Here is a 20,121-nt window from a genome sequence, read left to right as displayed (position 1 = left end):
GAATATATCCTATTAAGTTTGCTAGTCTGCTAATTTATGAATGCTATATTTCAGGAATACCTGATTCCTCAGGAGTATGTAGAAGTTATGAGGACTTCAATGTTGAACAAGTGTCCCACATCTTCATATTCACAAGTCTGTGATGTGTTCACAAAAGAACTTGGAAAGCTTCCCCATGAAGTATGATTTGATTTTGCTCCTCTTTGCAGTTAATGATAATTCATTTAGTGTGGCAAAGCATATGTCAGGAGCTGACAAGGTTTACCCAGTGCTTATTTTGATGATTTATCTTTAGGGAATACAACATTCTTACATGATAAAGTATGGTATTGTTTTTTTCTTGTGAAGGTGTTTTTGGAGTTCAATCCCATCCCATTGGCAAGTGCTTCGCTTGCTCAAGTACATGCTGCTCGAACCTTTGATGGCAAGAAAGTTGCTGTCAAGGTAATCCTACACACAAATAATTTCGAAGAATGCCTCAGACAAATGTGTTCTTTCTTATCTCATGTTTCTTTTGTTGTACTCAGCTTTACATCTTCTGTGTTGTATCCCTCTGTACTCATGTAAATCTGCTTCTATACCTTAGTTTTACTTATTTATGCATGCCTTTATACAGTCTCCAGTTTCATATCATTCTTATGGTACTGAAATTTTGTTCTGGTGGGATGATCTTGGGTTTAGGTTCAGCATACACATTTGACCAACACAGCAGCTATTGATACTGCAACTGTGGAGCTGGTTACCAATGTTTTGCACTGGATTTTTCCTGCATTTGATTATAGGTATATACCACTTAATGAATAATTTTTGTTTTGGTAATTGTACTTTAAGGCAAATGGATTAAAACATCTGCTGTTGTGAAAACTTTTGAGTTCATCACTATTTGATGTGCATGGGGTACAGTTTCAATGGTTGCAGATAATTGCAGTTTTTAAAAATTTTTAGTAGTTTGTAGGATGTTTGCACACCCAGATTAAAATTTACTTCATTTATAGGTGGTTGATTGATGAAGTGCGTGAGAGTCTTCCAAAGGTAAGTAATTTCTATTAGCACATTTATGAGTGGTATTAATGGAATAATATCTTGAAAGCTTACCGATTTCTTTCCATTGAGTTGTACCTTGTAACAGCATGTGTCTTCTTTTGCTATTATAGGGATTCTAGTGCAGGAAAATGTAGTTCTTACCAGATATTTGTTGGTTAGAGAGTAAGGCTTGGACAGCTGAAATATGCAAAATGCAAAATGCTCATTCCTGTTGAGAATTGAAATGTAGAAGTTATTTGTTGTGTATATGATCCCTAGATATTGCATTTGTGCCATGGAATGAAGACAGCAACATAACTAGAAGTATACATTCTGTTAAAACTTATTCGTTTTTGTCACACTTGGTCAATCATATGCTTCAGGGTTATTTATTAGCCATTTTCATCTTGGAGAATGATTTCTCTTTTCTAATCATTTGATATGCTGTTTTAACTCCAGGAGCTTGATTTCATATATGAGGCAAAGAATAGTGAACAATGTTTTTATAATTTCAAAAGATTATCTCCCCATCTTGCCTCGTATATTTATATTCCCAGTGTAAACTGGAACTTGAGTACATCAAGATTACTGACGATGGAGTTTATGGAAGGAGTTGGAGTCACTGATGTGGATGCCATCAAGGCGCTTGGGATTCAGCCAAGTGATGTTGCAAAAATTGTAAGTCCTCTAAATATCAATATTTATGAATTTTGATATAAAAGCCTTTTGCAATATTCGGTTTTCATATTAAGAAAACTTTTCAATATTTTACTGAAGAAAATATAAAAATAAAAATGGCTCTTGTTTTCATTTGTTTACTACTATTGGCCTAATCTGAAGTCTTCATTTATTTTGCAGATAAGCCAGACGTTTGCAGAGATGATTTTCAAACATGGATTTGTACATTGTGACCCACATGCAGCAAACATGATGGTTCGGGTTGCCCCTTGTAGTAAAATTGGTTTTCTAGGTGGATTCTTTCTCCAGTACCTCTCTGATTCTCATTGTTGGGTTGTCTCAACATTGAATTTCTTTTCTTTCCTTATTATTTTGTTCTTCCCTGTAATGTCCCATTTTAGGATAATTAGGAATACAAAAATCATGAATGAATCTTAGCTATGTTAATCTGGTTCAATCAAAAAATTGAAATTTGAATCAATGTTGAAAAACTATTTTGACTCGCGAGTGCCCCCAAGTCAAAATGCCAGGCAAGTTACTCGCCCAAAAACTCTCCAACAAGTTTTTGAAAAACTTGGGCAATTTTTTCCTATTAAATTCCTGAGTAAATGCAAGAATTGCGAGTTTTGTATTGAAAACTCCTCCAAATTCATATAATTTATTTTTTCTCGCTTGCAGTTAAAAAAATGCAATTTTTTGTAGGTGGTAAAGGTTTCAAAGGCCTTAATTTGGGCTTGGCTACCCCTCAACCCCATTGCGGGTGTTGCCCCTTGACCCCGTTGGGGGTGTTGCCTCTAGACCCATGAGGGGCACCATGTAATGTCCCCTTATTAAGTTGTGTTACCTTGACCTAAGATCATGGATTACACAAGTTAGGATAAGGGATTTTTGAACTTACCAAGTAATTAACTTGCAAATGAAAGACTTGCCTTTAGTCCTGCACTTATCATACATAATAAACATATACAAGCATATACTCTTATCATGGTTATGTTTACAATTTAAGTCATACATACAAGAATCAAGGCATATTTATTAGTAATCTTAAGACTTTGAGAACATCACATTGTTACATAGCTTCTTGCCATTAATGATTTGAACGGATTTTTGTCCTTTCCTCTTTCCTATTCCTCATGGAGGATGGTAGAATTGCTGTGCTGAGGGCGCGTGAAACAGTCTCCATGTGGATTCCCTCAAAGTTTCTTACCCATCTTGGGACCATCCATCGAGTGACCGAACTACTCTGCCTCTCCCTCCACAAACTCCCTATCCTTTGTAGTCTTGTTGATTAAAATTCATGGTTCCGAAACTATTGTTGAGCCCAACAAAAGAGAGTTTTCAAATGGTTTGCAAGATTGATTTTCGGCAAGGTAAGGAGGTTTCGAAACCGCTGTTGGAGCCCAACAGGGTTCTCGAAACCTATGAAATTGTTGATCAGCTACATCAAGCCGTTATTTCAAAAGTGTGTTCCATGGGGTAGATTTGCGTATATTTGGAAAAGTGGGAGGACGGGCCCACTGCTCAAGCATGATGGCTTGCTATTATGACATGTGCCATTGTAAGAGAGCCTTAGTTGTCCAGGTATGAATTTTCTGTCTAAACCTTGTAGGAATTTTGTCAAACACTTTTTATGCAACCTCTATGTGCGCTGGTATGAAATTTTCAGTCTGATTTGCTTGCTTAAATGGACATTGAATACAATTTGAATGCTTGCAATTAACACTACAATGTCTAAGCAATGAGCTGGATGCAAAGATACCTTTCCTTTGACTTTCCGAATGCATATAAATGAATTTTACAAGTAAAGTGCACACCTACAGCCAATGGTCATTTTGTCGAACAATTGACATGCATACTAAGAACACTCTAATGATCAGAGTACTGATATGAAATTTGGCTGCAATAGAATTATAAATTTATTAGTCCTTTCAGAATAACTTGCACATTACAATCATACCCGTAAATAGAGACAACAATCGCTGCTGGAGTCCAAAAAGCATCCAAAAACAGTTTGAACCAGCAAGTTTGATGAAGATTTGACTGAAATAATGGCATGGCAGGCTTCTCCACAGTGAGGCGCCCTTCCTAGAATATTCTAGAAATTTATGAATGCTTTCTTGACAAGATTCACCCAATATATGCTGGCCGCCTTCGCTGCTGTTATGGCTGCTATTAAAAAGCAAGCTATCCCTCTCAAATAAGTGTGCAAACAATTAAATAAATCCTGTGAGAATGATCTGCACTTGTCCTTGAATTCCTTTGAATGAATTATGCACTGAAACCCTCAGAATAGTCTCCTCAATATTCCCAATTGAAACCTCTGGATGATGCTTCCCCTTTAGCCAAACTCACTGGGTATTCCACCAATTCTTGAGGCTGTAACACTGAAGATTGTTCGTTCTCCAATGCCCTGTCTTGCTGAAACTCAGAAACCCTCGTCTCTGTGCTCTCCAAAAATGAATTTATCAAATGCCAATAGAATGCCAAGTTCGAACTCCAATGCCAAATAAATACTTCTTCAAGAAAGTTCGGTTTTCTTCATAAAGCACATTTAATACTCTTAAAAATATTGTATCTTTCACTTTATTTAATAATCCGCCCCTAACTTAGGAAAATGTGCTCATGAAATTATTATATAATTTGGCCCCCTCTTTATGATGATTAGACCCTCAACTTAAGTGATTTTTTTATAAAGTTAATTTATAACTTTATAATAACCATTTAATGAATTAATATTAATTTGGCCACAATAATATTAATATCTCCCTAAATACACAATATATTAATGTTTTGTCTGAAGAAGTAGTCTCTCCTCATAATTCCCCATGTGACCAAATAGTAAAATACACTTTCTAAAAATAGAAAGGGTCCATCTTTACTATAAATAGTAAGTATGGCAAATGGGGTCCAAATGATATCGAACGAAGGCCAAATCCATAAATCTCTGAATGCTGGAGATGAAACAATCCTCAGGAGACCCTCTAACCAACCTCATTAGCCTATGAGGGCCATATAATAGGCTAATCCTCCAAAAATCCATGTCTTCTATAAAGGGGACATTACAGTCATTCTTGACACTTTGGCAAGCTTCCATTGGCCAAAAACAAGGTATAGACCTTTCAACTAGGGCTCGTGGGATGAGTTACTGACTGTTGTTCTTTTTCATCAATGGCTATGTTTTAATCCTGTATTATGAATGGCTTGGAGCCCTCAACACCATTTGAAAGCCCGCCAAAAGCTGGATCAATGCCCCCTGTCATGCCCCCGTCAAGGTAGGTACCAGATCACAGCATCAATAAAAGCATAATCATAGCCTTACTGACTAAATCGAATTTGCAGTCTTAAATTATATTCTAGACAGCTGACTAAAAGATGACAGTAGTTTAATTAAGAGTCATTTAATATTAATTTAAGGGAAATCATCATTAAAAGTAAATAAAGAAAATACTTTAATAAAAGATAATTAAATTGTAATTAAGGGTCAAGAGTTGTGACTCTTTCAAAAGGCCAAAATAATGAAAAGGCATGACTTATACCCCCAATATGAAGTATAAAAGGGAGAAGAGAACTCATTTGAAGGGGAAATAAATGGGTAGAATTAGAAGTGCAGATCTGATTTAAATAAGAAGAGCAGATCTGATAGTGAGAGGTTGTGTCCCTTTCAAAACGGCAGAAATAATCAAGAGCTGCTAATGGTGAAAGGGTGTGTCTCTTGCCAAAGGTCATAGATGATGAAGAGGTGCGACCTCTCCCTCACATTGAGAGATTAAAGGAAAGGAAAAATTAAGAGAGAGGTATGGACAGGCAACAAGGAAGAAGGAAATACTAAGATAATAGTCCGGTCTGCTACAGGGAGATTAAGAGAATATTCAAGCAACAGTCAGACTACCAAAGGTAAGTATATTTATAATGATTGATATTAATGTTCAGATTTCATACATAGGACATAATGCATATCTGTCGACTATAAAGTATGTAGGATATTTTGTTTTAAATATATTACAATATAAGTAAGGAAGACTTAAAAAAGTATTCCAGTCAACTAAATAAACAAGCAATATGGGTAATTAAATAAATACTACAAAACGATTAAGTAATGAAATGAATGCTACACATATTTAAGTAAACAATGCTGATAACTCATCAGCCAAGTAATATAAGATTTAATCACAATTTAACATAAAGCTGATATTTCATCAGCAATAATAATCAATACTAATTAAGCAATGCGCTTTCTAATGGTCTAATTTATTACTGTAATGATAACAATAAATGATGGACAATTCACATACAGATAATTAAGGACTAAGTAAATAATTGACAATGTAATTCGAATAATACCATATCAAGTTTAACTCTTAAACCATAGATTGCAGTGATCTGATTCTTCGTCTTTCTCTAGTACTTGCAAAGATAGGGAGTGTGTGGGGGAATGGCAGAGTAAATCGGTGTTTAGTCCTTAATGTGAGGTTGGTAAACTCACGGATAAAACAAGGATTTCCCACACATACCAACTATTCATGTAACAGATCATTCATATATCAAAGCATAAGTAACAACAACAAACAACTATACCAGAAGAAGGATACCTTTATTGAATTCTCAAGAATATGCCAGTACAATACCATCCTTGCCAAGGTTCCATCCAAATCATATATAGACTCGATGGTTGGCCAAGTTGCCAACCGTCACTAACTACCAACTACCCCACGGGAACCTCTCGACGACGCAAACATAACCAAACATAAATACCCATCCCAACTACAAACTAACATGCGTTATTGACCCCTAACATCAGCCCCCTCCAAAAAGTAGTCGCCTTCCAGACGACTAAGACAATAGGAGCTGGAATACAAAACAAAAGATTAAGACTGAGAAGGGGGAGGAGGCGTCCCTGTAGTGGTCGAAGAAGAAGGTTGTTGCCCTGTGTGGAGTCTGAGGTTCTTCTCTGCCAGCAACTGCCGTTCTCGTGCCTTCTTCACCATGTGTGCGGCCTCCAACATTTTTTTGTCTTTTTGCTCCATCTGTAAGGTAAGCTCAGCCACTTTTGCTGCCAGTACTTGCACCTCCTTCTGCATGCTGCAACGGGCCTCATAAGTAGTCACTTTCGTTTCTAGCTCAACCCTCAGGTTCTTCTCTACTGCGGCTAGCTGCGCACGCTTCTCCCCTTCCTTCTCCAGTTTCGCTACATACAACCACTAGGCCTGTTGCTCTATTTGGCTCTGTCGCATCTGCAGGTACACATCCCAGAAGGATCCTTCCATACTGCGCAAGGTAGCGCCCAAGGTGCCCACTCCTTCCACCAATCGCATGCGCGTCCATTCCTGTACCATCTCCGGTGTACTACTATCTGGCCACCCTTGCTGCTCGAAGTGGTGTGCACACTGGTCTGCACATCCAAAAGTCATGAAGTGGCGCAGTTTCTCAGCGTCGACGGAGTTGCCGACATCCATCTGCCCAGTCAACTGTGCCATTCCACGTGCTACATCTGAAATCCCTTGAAGCTCCCCAAAGAACCGTTGGAGCGAGCCTGCTGGATCGCTAGGGTCTCGTGGAGTGAGGTGAAGTCCTGCCAGTAGTCCTTCCAGCCCACTTTCCCTATCATTGCTGATCTTCCGGCTTTGCCCACCACTTCTGGTTGCCCTATGCTTCTCGTCAACAGACATCCTCTCATCCTGGTCTGTGATAGGGGTAGTCCTGTCTTGTGTCTGGTGCGGCCAAATGGCCATGGCGTGTGGTGCAGGGGAGGGGGGGGGTGAGTTGTGAGTGCAAATTGCCCCAGCCACCCATCCAACGATGCATCTATATCCTCATCCGTCAGTGTCTCCAGTACTGCCAACTCCTCCAGACCATCTCCAGTCATCGGTACATCCCCTGACTCATCTTTCTCCGTTGGCTCCGTACTAGTACCTGCTGGTATCGTACAAGTACATGCTGGTACCATACTAGTACCTATTGGTACCGTACTAGTGTCTGCCGTACTAGTACCTGAACCTGCCCTAGTACCAATTCCCTGTACGACTACCTCTTCTTTCCCTGGTACGACCGTCCCTTAGGATATTCTACTCGGGCTATGCTGTACGGCCTCCTTTGCCACTATCTGGTTTGCCATACTGGTACATTCTGTGGCTTTCGACTCGAGTATAGCTAAGCTGATCTGGGGTAGTGACACCTGTTGTTGTGTCGGTGGTTCTCCTTCATTGATTTTCCGGAACAAACCCCTACTTTTCGTACGTCTTCGACCAAATTGGCTACTGTAAGTGCTTCCTGTGGTACCAAGTGTGCTGAAGAGGATAATTTTGAGGGTGTAAATTTCACCCGCGTGCTCTTCCACTGTGCCCGTATCCCTCCATGCTGCTCTTCTTCTTCCTCCTCTTCCTGTTGCTGCGATTCCGCTTCCCCTTTCTCCTCTCCTACTGTGTGTGGTGCCATACAGAATCCGTCATTGCCACTTTCATCTCCTCAGTCTCTTCGGCCTCTTCCTCAGAATCTTTGGTACTGTTGTCATCTTCAACCTCTACGGACACGTCCAGCTTCCTCCTCTTTGCAGGCTGTGCGGTGTGACCAAGCGTGTCCAGATGGGCATAATAGTACATGGTCGGCTTATTAGGTTCCACCCTTCTGCGTGGTTCAAAAGTCCCCCACATTTCTGGCGGTACTTGTAGGCGTACGACATCCAGAAATAGGCTGATGGCATGGTGGCACATGTAAAATGTCTTGTGTTCTAGCTTGAGGAAACCATGAATTCTTTCCACCAAAAGTTGCCCCCAGTCATACACTTTGCCACACTTAATCCCTATCATCCAGACGACTATGTCGGATGCACGGCTGGCTCTTGTGAGGCGACTTTTTACCAAGTCCATCAACATTCTCCATTCTCCTGGTGCGATAAACGCATGCTTCAACCCCCTACTGTTAGACCAGACGCTTTTTCATTGTTCTTCTGTGAGGTCATCCCTGCATACCAAATCCATCAGCCACTTCTTTTCCTTGATGAGCTTCTTGGCTGGTTTTGCTGTAGATGCCCCCCTTCTCGGGTATACCAAATACCCTCTTGAAATCTTCTGGTTAGAATGAAACTCGTACCGTGCATCCCTGGAACTGAATGATGGAAGCCCTTTCCTGCCGGTTGTATCCGGATACCATAGTCCGTAGCAGTGGCTCAAAATCCTTGATGTTGAATGTCGGCATCTGGATGGCATGGTCTACCTAAGCTTTTATGAGGGAATCCTTTATCACATGGTCGGGGGGAGTTTCCTCCCACCAGGTATGACATTCGCTGCTAGTCACACTCTCAAAGGCTACATTCTCCGCTGTGATTCCCTCTGGATCCTTCTGCACTTTTGGCCTGATTTTGGCCTTCTTGTTTCTACTGGCTGGATCTGTAGTTGTCATGGTTGCATTGCAACTGCTTTGCCGTGTTCTCCTGTCTTTGTCCCGTCCTTGAACGTTATTATAACCGTCTGTAAGTGTGCTCTGCCAATTTGTACGACCCATTGTACTAGTTGCTGCCTCTCCACCGTACGGATTGGTCCCTACCCTTCCTTCTCCTAACCGTACAACCTCTTCGACTTTCGTAAACTCTGCCCATTCAATTTTTCGACAAACACTTTCAATTTTTATATGTGCCTGTTCTCTGCATGTACGGACTTCCTTGTTTCGGCCTTCGTACAGTATTTGTCTCCCTGTTCGTACGATCTTCCCCTTCTCTACGTCGACAACCATATGCTGCTGTACAGGCCTCTCAACTCGCCGTATGGTCTGCAATGTACCCCGTACGGACAATTATGCTGTGATTGCTGTACGCTATACTTTGAACTCCGTACGCCGTACGGATTAGTCTGCTGAGATCGACACAAACCGTACGGGTTAGGTGCGGTCGCCGTACGCTGCCTTGTGCAGCTGTCTCCATACACCGTACGGGGTGTTTCGTTGCACCTTGCTTGCCTCTGCCACGCCCGTACGCACAATCCGTACGCTGTACGGATTAGATGCTTGGCCCTCACGTCCTTCTGTTCGGGGAATCCGTACGCTATACAGATCAACCAGTGGTTCCTTCCACGCCTCCTCGCGCTCGTCCGTACGTTGTACGAACTTAGTTTCTCCTCTGTGCCTGGCCGTACGGATCCCTGCCTTCTTCCTCCCAATTTCATCCTGCTGCCAAGTTTGCTTCGATTTCTTCTCTGAGCTGTATACAAATGGGCTTCTTGGGGGTCTTTATAATCACTTGTTTTTGTCAGGGTTAGGGTTAGGCCTAAATGCTTCATTAAATGCGTACCTTTTTATTAAATGCGTTTTTTCCCTACTTACTTCCATCACTTTCGCCTTACACTTTAATTTTTTAATACTTGTTGGCCCTAGCCTTTTTCTCCCTTCCATTTATTTCCCTTTCCCAACTTTTAATACCCCCTTTCTTAACAATTGTTTTAATTCTTTTATTTGACAACACTTTTTGAATGTAATTCTTCGTACCTTCAATTTACCAAGGTATCCCAGGGTTAGGTTGCATTGGTTAGATGGCCCTTTGGGATCCACAGGGCAGCTTATTGCTTCTACCAATGCTGCTGAATGATCTTTCCGCCCCCTTAGTTTCCTCCTCGTTCGGGTATTGTATTTCTTCCTTGCTCTTCCCTTGCCACTTGTCCCGACCTCCTTCCGCCTTTTAATTGACCCTTGGTCGGCGTCCTCGTCTTCTTTGCTCCTCTTCATTCCTGAGGGGTCATTCTGGGTCTTCAGCTTTATCTCCGAATCATGCAACCACATACAGACGTGCGACAACCTCCTATAGCATTCTTGTGCACAACACGACCCCACGTACTCGAGGTCCCATATCTTGTCAACTAACGGAGCGGGTCCCACCCCCTTATATCGCCTGTCAATGTAGCGACCTCCATACTGTTGGTACCATTTTACTCTCCCTCCGTCAACCTTCGGTGGTCCCGCGGGGTTAGGGATCACCCGGTATAATGAATTGGGTTCGGATTTCGCTTCACCTGGTTGGGAGGCGATGATGAATAAATCTTCTGTTTTCAGCACCATTTTAAAACAGGGACCCAGGGTTGCCCCGTACTCCTCTAAATCCATTTCTGCCTCCAGGTCTTCAGGTTCCTCCTCTTTATTTGCACTCTCAGCTTTCTTTCGCGCTTCAGCCTCTTCATCGATATCGTATGCTACGTACCCTTCTCGAGGGCCTTCATATGGGGTCCGCTTCTTCCAATGTCCAGAAATCCGTACCCATATAGTTGGATCCCCAAAATACGCGTTTGTGAGGTGCTTGTGGGTCTTGGGGACCGCAACACCCTCCACCCGTTTTGGCACAAGCCGTTCTTCCATGGCTACAAGAGGCTTTGCCCAATCTTCATCTCTTTGGTAGGGCTCTGCTTGTATCACCGGGTCTTCGTCGACTTCCTTGCTCTAGCCAGTGGCCCAGTCCCCTTTTGTAGCGTACCCCAGCATATTAATCCCGATCACAGGTTTGTTCTGTTCTTTGTAGACTTTCAGTTTTGAACCATTCACTGGGTCCTTGATTGGATTGTTACCAGAATAGATAGTTTCATCGCCCCGTTCTTGCCGACCTCTCTGATCTTATAGGGTCCGAGCCAACGAACTTTAAACTTCCCTGGTCGGAGTTCGTTCCGGTTGTTATACTTCAAAACCAACTGCCTCGACCAGAAGTTGACCCGCCATAGGTGCTTGTCATGCCAATACTTACGCCGTCGTTGTTTACCTCACTGGGTAAACAGGAAGAATACAGAAATCGAACAGTAATGCACAATGCAAATACAAAAGAAGTACCAGAATAATCTTTCCATTAATGTCAAAGGATGTTCATATTATATCTGTCGTACATATTACATGTCACACGACTAACATTACATGTCCCCCAACACCCGGAGGTGGTACAATATATGACAGCCGAAGGGGTGCGACACAACCGTCGCGACTCCAACTACCTACCTGTCGGCTAACTAACTGACCGTCGTAACTCATTATTACCGACGACAACATAAACATAATATAACAACATAACATAATGATTATTCCCGACAACATCATCCCCCCCAAGAAAAGAAGTCGACTCCGACGACTTAATACAAAATAGAGATGAACGGCAAGAACTACTGACGCTAGTCGGGCCCAGATCTTATACACTTGCTGCGTCCTCGCCTGAAAACCTTTTCTGCTACCAGCCGATGCTCAAGTGCGGATTTCACCAATATTGCTTCCTTTGCCATCACAGTCCTTCTGTGCCTAACCCAAACTTGTCTACAAAACACGTTTTTCAGTCTCAGCTTCCACCAACTGCTACTCAATTGATATTGTCTCCCTAGCCAATTTGTCCTCGATAGCCACCCGTGCTGCTCTCCCGGCATCCAACTCCTGGGTACGCTGAACTAAGTCTCACGTGACTAGTGCCTCCAACCTGGTGGTCAGCTCCTCCCGAGCCCTCTGTGCATCCACCACGGCAACCTCACGTCCAGCCGAGACATCCTCCGAGTTCCTCAAAGCGTACCAGTCATGCCTGGAGGTGGCCACAATCCATTGGCACAAATGCTAGGAGACACCTCAAATCCTCCATCACACTCCCCAAAGGCTAAAAACTAAACTGAATAACTCCCTGTCGTCATACAACTACGCAGACCTGCAGTGCCTTCCCTCAAACTCTGTTTGTTCCCAACCTCCAAATCCGTCTCCCTCTACGGCTTATGGCTTCCCTGCCAATGCTTAGCTGCAAGCTTCTTTCTCACAAGACGGACAACCACAACACTTCTCGTGGTCTTCTGTAGCTCAAAATAAACTGGGGGTCTGGGGGCAGCGCCCCCAGCGGGGTCGAGGGGCAGCGCCCCTCGCGGGGTTTGGGGCAGCGCCCCCGCGGGGTCGAGCGGCAGCGCCCCTCGCGGGGTCCTGGGGCAGCGCCCCCGCCGCCAACACCAATTTACAACCTTCAGAACCCCACAAAAGTCCATGGCGCGCATCATTTATGTGATATTTTATGATGTCAAAACCCTTCTTCTACACTCCAATATTTTCAGTGTCTAGACTCCAGATGTCATCGAATCATTTTTCAATCCGTCGTCGTTTTTTTTTTTTTTTTTTCTATTCTATGTTACCACACGCTGTTCTTCCTTCTACCGCACGGTAGCTCCTTCTTCACCCAAAATTCGACTTCCTTCCTTCTATCGTACGGTAGCTTCTTTCTCTTCACGCTATTCGGTTGGTACATCGGATTGGGTTCACCTTCTGTTCGCCCATACAAGTAATTAATCCTTCATTTCAATTTTTTGGCGTTTGACTTCCTTCATTCCCCCGCGGCATCTCCTTCGTGCGGCGTTCTTAGCGTGCGGTGTCGTCTTCCACGCCTTTATCTCCCACGGCCTTTGGTTTCCACCGCACGGTGGCTTCTTCTTCTTTCCCTCCCTTCGGCGGCTCTTGTTTTCCCTGACCGCGTGATGGCGTGGTGGCGTGGTGGTGCGGGGTTCTTCTTCCTTCCCTGTGTGTCCTGTGTTTCCTTTGCGCTGCGTTCGAATGACCTTTTTTTATGCGGCTTTCCCTTCGGTGGGCGGCTTTCCCTTCGGTAGGCGGCTTTATGCTCCACGGCTTCCACCGCACGGTGGCTCCCACCGTCGGTGGTTTCCACCGCACGGTGGCTTCCACCTTCGGTGGTCCCACCGCACGGTGGTGTCCACCGTTGGTGGTGCCACCGCACGGTGGTGTCCACCGTGGTGGTGCCACCGCACGGTGGTATCCACTACGTGGCCACCGTACGGTGGTCCCTTTTCTTCTTTTTTTTTTTTTGACTGTACGGTCACCTGTCATACGACCGTACGTTTTTTTTTTTTTTTTTTTTTCATCTCCTAATTTAGATGTCTTAGAGAGTCGTCTGTTTAGGTCCCGTGTCTCTGGGATTGCCCTTCATCCTTCTCGGTTTTCCTCGCTCGACAGTCTCCTGTTTTGGTCCTATACCTGGCGAGTCGCCTGCCCGGCCTCTCGAGTCTCCTTCCATCCCCTCGGGTCCCCCTCCGAACTCCCGGGTGTCCTTCCGGCCTCTCGGGTCCCCTACACGCTTCTCGTGGTAGGGTTTCCATTTGAACCTATTGGTGGCAAGTTTATTTTCCATGGCCATCCAAAGACCTGGAACCACAAATTCTACAGGGACCATGGTCTCCTTCCCGTACATAAGAAGAAGAAGAATAATAAAGATTTTGAAGGCTGCGGCCTTCCACACAGGATTCCAATCGGTGCCGACACTCTTCGGATTATTTACGTCGCCAGGGTTTGGGGCGTCTCCCTTCCAATATTCTTTGTATTCCGGCAGGTACACCTCTGTTGGTTGCTCTGGTTCCTCTACTTCTAGCCTGTAGCTTTGGAACATTTCGTAATCTTCCATCTGCCAGTGGAAGAGCCCGTTAAGTGAGCATCTCTCATCTTCAGAACATCCCTCCAATTCAAGCACCCCTTCACTGTTCGGCTCCATCGCGTTCTTGCCCTTACTTTCATCGGGACCCCCTTCCCCTTTATTAGAGTACTCTGAGTCCGAGTCGGAAGAGGCGAGCTCTTCGCCGACATCTTGGGTGTGTAGGTCAATGGTATATTTTCGCCCTCCCTTCTCCATGGAAAGTGTATTTTTCTTCCAGTTGTGGTTTACCCTCGCGTTGATCAACCACACTCTCCCCAGGATGGCGTCATAGCCTTTCTTCTTCGAGGGAATGACCACGAAATCTAACAAGAATGGTTGCGTACCAATTGTCACTTGCTGGGCCATCAACAGGCCGAGTGGCTTAATGCCGTGCTGGTCCGCTCCCAGAAGGTTGAATGTGGGTGGCCATAGGGTGGGCTTCCCCAGCCGCTTCCATGTTTCTTCTGGTAGTACATTCACCCCAGATCCACCGTCCACAATGGTGTCCTTCAGAATGGTCCCACGGATACCCATTTCTACCACAGCTGGGTGTCTACCACTGCTCACGGCTAGTAACATCGGGTCAGTCAAAGGGCTGACGGAAACCTCCACCTGTGGTGTACTCTTCGTAGCGGTGGCGGGAACCCCTACCTGTGGTGCACTCGACGATGCGGTGCTTTGCACATTGGTGAGGATGGCAGTCCTCAATTGTGGCATAGAGTCTAGAAGGTCTTTTACCTTTATCGGCACCTCCATCTGCAATATTTGCCCAATGATGTTATTTTCCGCTTCCGTACGGAATGATGTACTCGCCACCTCGTTGTCCCGTCGTTCGGTCGTCATCTCACGTTCAATATTGGCCTTTGCCTCCCGTAATCTCTCCTTCTCCGTACGGGTGTCGGGATAAGTGGCTTTTTTCGTCTGGGCGTGGGTGATCGCCAGTACTTCTTTCTCACGAGTCTTCTCAGCCTTCTCAATGTTGAGGAGATTAACCCCTGCCTGCGGGCAATTTGCGTCCTCATGGTCGCCTGGCCCACACCAACGGCAGAGGTGCTGAGGGGTGGCTTCCTTCGTGCAATCACGGGCGAAGTGCCCCCACTGATTACAGGCCCTACATTGGATAATTGGCCGGCCCTTGGCGTCATACTGGATACGGCTTCCGTTATTGGTATTGTTGCTATTCCTTCCGCCGCCGCGTCTGTTGTCCCGGTATCCTCCAGATGATGCATTATTGTTTGCCTCCGATGTGGATGGCTGCTCCTGCGCAAAGAGCACTTGCTGGTTACGTGCCTTCAGATTGTATGGACATTCCTTCGTAGAATGCCCCATAATCTGGCAGATGTCGCAGAATGCCTTCTTGGGACAGGCACCTTTCGTGTGGCCGCTCTCCTTACACTCCGTGCACCATAGTTCATCGTCCTTACTTGTAGTCCCCTTCATTGTCTTAAATTCTTTTAACATCCTTTCCATATCTTTTTGAAGGGCTGTGACTTTCTTCCTCGGCTTCTCGTCACTACTACTCTCTTCTTCCGATGTGTCATCATCTTCAGATGATGATGAAGATCTATTCTTCTTCTTTTTGGCCGTCTTATTTTCACTTTCCAGGTCCATGGCTCGGTTGTATGCGTCGTCGTAGGATGTTGGAGGCACAATTTTCATCTTCCGTCGTAGCTTAGGGTTCAAACCCTCGACAAACCACCTCTTCTTCAAGCCATCGGCCGGTTGGCTTTCCATTTTCCCGACTAACTCTTTTAGTCGGCGCCCGTACGCCCGTACGGTCTCCTTCTTTCCTTGCTTTGTTCCGTAGATTTCGGAAACTATCTCGTTATCATCCCGGAGAAGCCGGAATTCCTTCTCGAATGCCTTCTTCAATTCATCCCACGTAGTTACACTGGTTTTATCCAAGTCTGCATACCAGTCAATAGCCACTCCTCTCAGTGTGGCGGGGAACTGCTTCATCCATTCATCCTGGTCAGTCACCCCGTTGGCTGTCCAGATGGTTTCGCATGTACGGCAATGCCGTGCGGGATCATCTTTGCTATCCCCGTTGAATTTGGGTAACTTCTGTTTGGTCGCCATTGATGGAATTTGTCTACTTGGAGGTGGTTGTGGCTGTGTCTGCCCTCTGGTGCTGCTCCCTTCGATGCCGCTGATGCCTCCTGTGGTGGTGACCAAAGGTACGGTGTTCTGCCTTATACCTACCGTGCGGTTAACTTCCCCTTCGTCGTCACCCGTGCCAGGCTCCCTTCGGTGATCCTCCCTTTGTGGCGCTTCGTCGTCACCCGTGCCCGGCTCCCTTCGGTGATCCTCCCTTTGTGGCGTGAGAGATAAGTTTTTGAACCGATCTCGAGTCTCTTCAACTAGTTCTCTCCGTAACCTAGTTTCCTCCAGAAACTCTTCAAGGCTTCTCGCTCTACCGTAGTCTGGCGACGCGTAGAAATTCCCCTCGGCTTCTGCACCTTCCGTGACACCTCCTTGGTTCCCTTCGGGCAACCCTTCGGCAGGTCGTCCTTCGGCAAGTTGCCTCAGCCTCCGTCTACGTTCTACACGTTGTTCCAGAATCAAAGCCTTCTGCGCAGCCTCCCACTCGTCGGTTTCTAATTTCTTATTTCTGTCTTTATTCAGTAAATTGGGCATTAATTGTGGTACAATTTCATGTTTCTCAACACATAAATCAAAACACAACACGTCTTTATTAATTCATTCTTTTGCATACAATCAACATAATTCTTCTGCTTCTAACAGTGTTCTTTATTTCTCTCCTTTCACAATTTAAGGATTATTTGTCCTTTGTCGGTCTTCCCTACGTCCGTCATCCTGGCGCTCATGAAATTCTCGTAAAATTTGCTGTCGTCGGTTCTCCGGGTTTACTTCACCAACGGGTAGGCCCATTGTGTCTGTGCGCCATCCGTGTCTTCCGTTCCTGAGTTCGTCTAGGCAACGGCGCCAAATGTTTACCTCACTGGGTAAACAGGAAAAATACAGAAATCGAACAGTAATGCACAATGCAAATACAAAAGAAGTACCAGAATAATCTTTCCATTAATGTCAAAGGATGTTCATATTATATCTGTCGTACATATTACATGTCACACGACTAACATTACATGTCCCCCAACACCCGGAGGTGGTACAATATATGACAGCCGAAGGGGTGCGACACAACCGTCGCGACTCCAACTACCTACCTGTCGGCTAACTAACTGACCGTCGTAACTCATTATTACCGACGACAACATAAACATAATATAACAACATAACATAATGATTATTCCCGACAACAGTCGTTGCGCTACCTCCGTTGTCCATTGTGCCATTATTCTTCGTTCGTCTAGTTTCATCAGGCTATCAAGCCTTGCACTCAATCTTTCTTCATCACCGAGTCTATTATCCACCACCACCCGGAGGCTAGGTACGGTGTATGTGGCCGGTACCACTGCCTCCTGCCCGTACATAGGGTATGCCTCGTGGTAACCTTGTAGGTTGTGCGGTAGGCCCACAGTACGACTGGCAGCCTTTCCTCCCAGTCTTCCTGCTCCACCCCACACGATTTGTAAATTATTTACACGAACACCTTGTTGGTTGCTTCCGCCTGTCCGTTAACTCAGGGGTAGTACGGACTAGAGAGATTGTGAAAGATTTTGAACTCTACAGTCATGGTACAGATTACTTGGTTGACAAAGTGTACTCCCCTGTCACTGGTGATTTGAAGGGGTATCCCATACCTCGTGACGATTTGTTCATACAAGAACCGTGCCGTACTCAGAGCCATGTTATTTGGCAAGGGCCTTGCTTCTGCCCACTTGGTGAGGTATTCCGTAGCTACTACAATATATTTGCACCTGTGCATGCTACTCGACTTCAAGGGTCCTACAAAGTCTAGACCCCACCGTTCGAATAGCTCTTGTGGCTGCGAGGGAAAGACGGGCATGAAGTCTTGCTTGAGTGGTTTTCCTGCACGTTGGCAAGTGTCACACCCAACCACCCACTCCCGGGCGTCAGTGTGTAGAGTTGGCTTGGCTACCACAGACCGGCTAGAAGTACTTTCCTGGCAGTTGCATTTGGTCCCATGTGTCCGCCTGCTAACCTGTCATGTGCTTCCTTCAACACACTGGAGATTTCCTCCTCCATAACACATCTCAGGATTTGGTCGGGGTCCATCTTATATAATAGGCCATTGATTAGCTGGAAAGTCTTACTCTTCAGTGCCAACTTTCGTCGTAACATTTGCTTAATGATAGTTTTCTCCGGTTCTGATCGGAGTGGGGTACTGGCAGCCGGGTGTGAGGCCCTCCGTTCTTCTGCCATTGCCCGCTCAATATCTGCCCTGGCTTCTTGGAGTCTTGCCTTCTCCGTGCGAGGGTCAGGATACGTGGCTTTCTTGTTTTGCAACCTTGTGATTGCCAGTACGCCTTCCTCTAACTCTTCTACCTCCAGCATATTCACCTCTTTTTGCTTTGGACACTCTGTGTCCTCATGATTCCCCGGACCGCACCATTTGCATAGGCAACTTCCTCCATCATCTCCATTTTGACATTCCCGCGCAAAGTGACCCCATTCGTTGCATTTCCGGCATTGGATCATGGGTCGTCCCTTTGCGTCGTATTGAATTCTACTCCTCGGCGTGTTATTATTGGGCCCGTTGTTACCCCACCGATTGTTTTGGTACCCTGCAGGAGAGGCGTCAGAGTTTGCTGCCGGCTTCGGAGGTGTCGCTGGCGGTGTGACTTGGTCGAGTTGGGCGTAGAGCACTTGTGTGCTCCGTGCTTTCAAGCTGTACGGGCATTCCTTAACGGAATGTTCCATTACTTGGCAGATCTCACAGAAAGATTTACGAGGGCAACTCCCCTTAGTGTGCCCTTCTGTCTTGTAGTCGGTGCACCATAGTTCCTTTCCTTCCTTGCCACTTTCTTTGTCAGCTTTTAGTTCTTTGATCATCCTCATCATATCCCTTCGAAGTGCTTGCACGGTTTTGGACTCCCCATCGCTATCTTCATCCATGCTGTCACCATCGCTCACCCGACGCTTCCCTCGGGATGTCTTATTTTCACTTTCAATATCCATCGCACGGTTGTATGCTTTGTCATACGAGGGCGGAGGGACCACCTTCATCTTCCGTTTGAGAGACGGTACCAGTCCTTCAACAAACCATCTCTTCTTGAGGCCATCAGCCGACTGGTTCTCCATTTTGTTGAGTAGTTCCCTCAACCTTCTATTATATGCCCGCACACTTTCACTTTTTCCCTGCTTGGTATTGTAAATCTCCGCCACGATTTCATTGTCATCCCGTAGGAGTTTGAAATCCTCTGGGAAAGCCTTCTTCAGATTGTTCCAGGACGTTTTATACTGGGCATCCAGGTCTGTATACCAATTAATTGCTATTCCTCACAGAGTGGCTGGAAATGCCTTCAACTAGTAATCTTGGTTGTCCTGGCCATTTGCCTCCCAAATGGTCACGCATGTCTTACAATGTCCTACAGGATCCTTCGACCCGTCGCCCATGAATTTTGGAAGCTTTTGTTTCTCTGGGGTGTGTGCCATTGTTTTTGTTTGGAGGGTTTTATGTAGCGCTTGCAAGTTACTATATGCCCAGAAGGTATTATGTGTCTGGAAGGTACCGTACGCTCTTGACCTGGTTGGACACCTGTCCGTAGGGCTTTGGTCACCCTCACTCTTATAGTCCCTCCTTCCTGGGGTTTCTGGATCTGACCCGCCTATTTTAGTTTCCTCTGACAAGGACAAATTCCTGATGCCGGATAATTTTGCTTCAAAAAAATTGGCGACGTCTTCGTGCAGGTCTCGTACTGCCTCCTCTCCTTGGTTAGAGTACTCTGACGGGTTGCTCTGCGACTCGGCTCTAGAGTCTTCTTCACTCGACGTCGAGTGTGGGGCCTGGTCGGCGAGATCTTCCTCCGCTACGTTTGGAAGTGGCAGGTTCCTGGCGACCTTCGCCAACTCCTTACACATACACGGCCTTTGTCTCTCCCGACTACGACTTCGACTAACACTCCGACTTCTGCTAC

At 45.4% G+C, this 20,121-nt stretch overlaps 1 protein-coding gene across 1 annotated transcript in view; it reads left to right on the top strand.

The window, feature by feature from the left end:
• LOC131047610 (putative ABC1 protein At2g40090) overlaps window positions 1–20,121 on the top strand; it is a 224,781-nt gene that overhangs the window by 110,573 nt on the left and 94,087 nt on the right. Inside the window, exons 3-8 of the mRNA XM_057981401.2 lie at window positions 55–180; window positions 349–444; window positions 682–782; window positions 996–1,032; window positions 1,483–1,701; window positions 1,882–1,993. Of these exons, the coding sequence (XP_057837384.1) occupies window positions 55–180; window positions 349–444; window positions 682–782; window positions 996–1,032; window positions 1,483–1,701; window positions 1,882–1,993 (691 nt within the window). The remainder of the gene's footprint in view (window positions 1–54; window positions 181–348; window positions 445–681; window positions 783–995; window positions 1,033–1,482; window positions 1,702–1,881; window positions 1,994–20,121) is intronic.

This window comes from Cryptomeria japonica, chromosome 4, assembly GCF_030272615.1.
Source record: "Cryptomeria japonica chromosome 4, Sugi_1.0, whole genome shotgun sequence".
Taxonomy (NCBI): domain Eukaryota; kingdom Viridiplantae; phylum Streptophyta; class Pinopsida; order Cupressales; family Cupressaceae; genus Cryptomeria; species Cryptomeria japonica.
The sequence above is the reverse complement of the archived record's forward strand: the minus strand, read 5'-3'. Positions and strand labels throughout refer to the sequence as shown.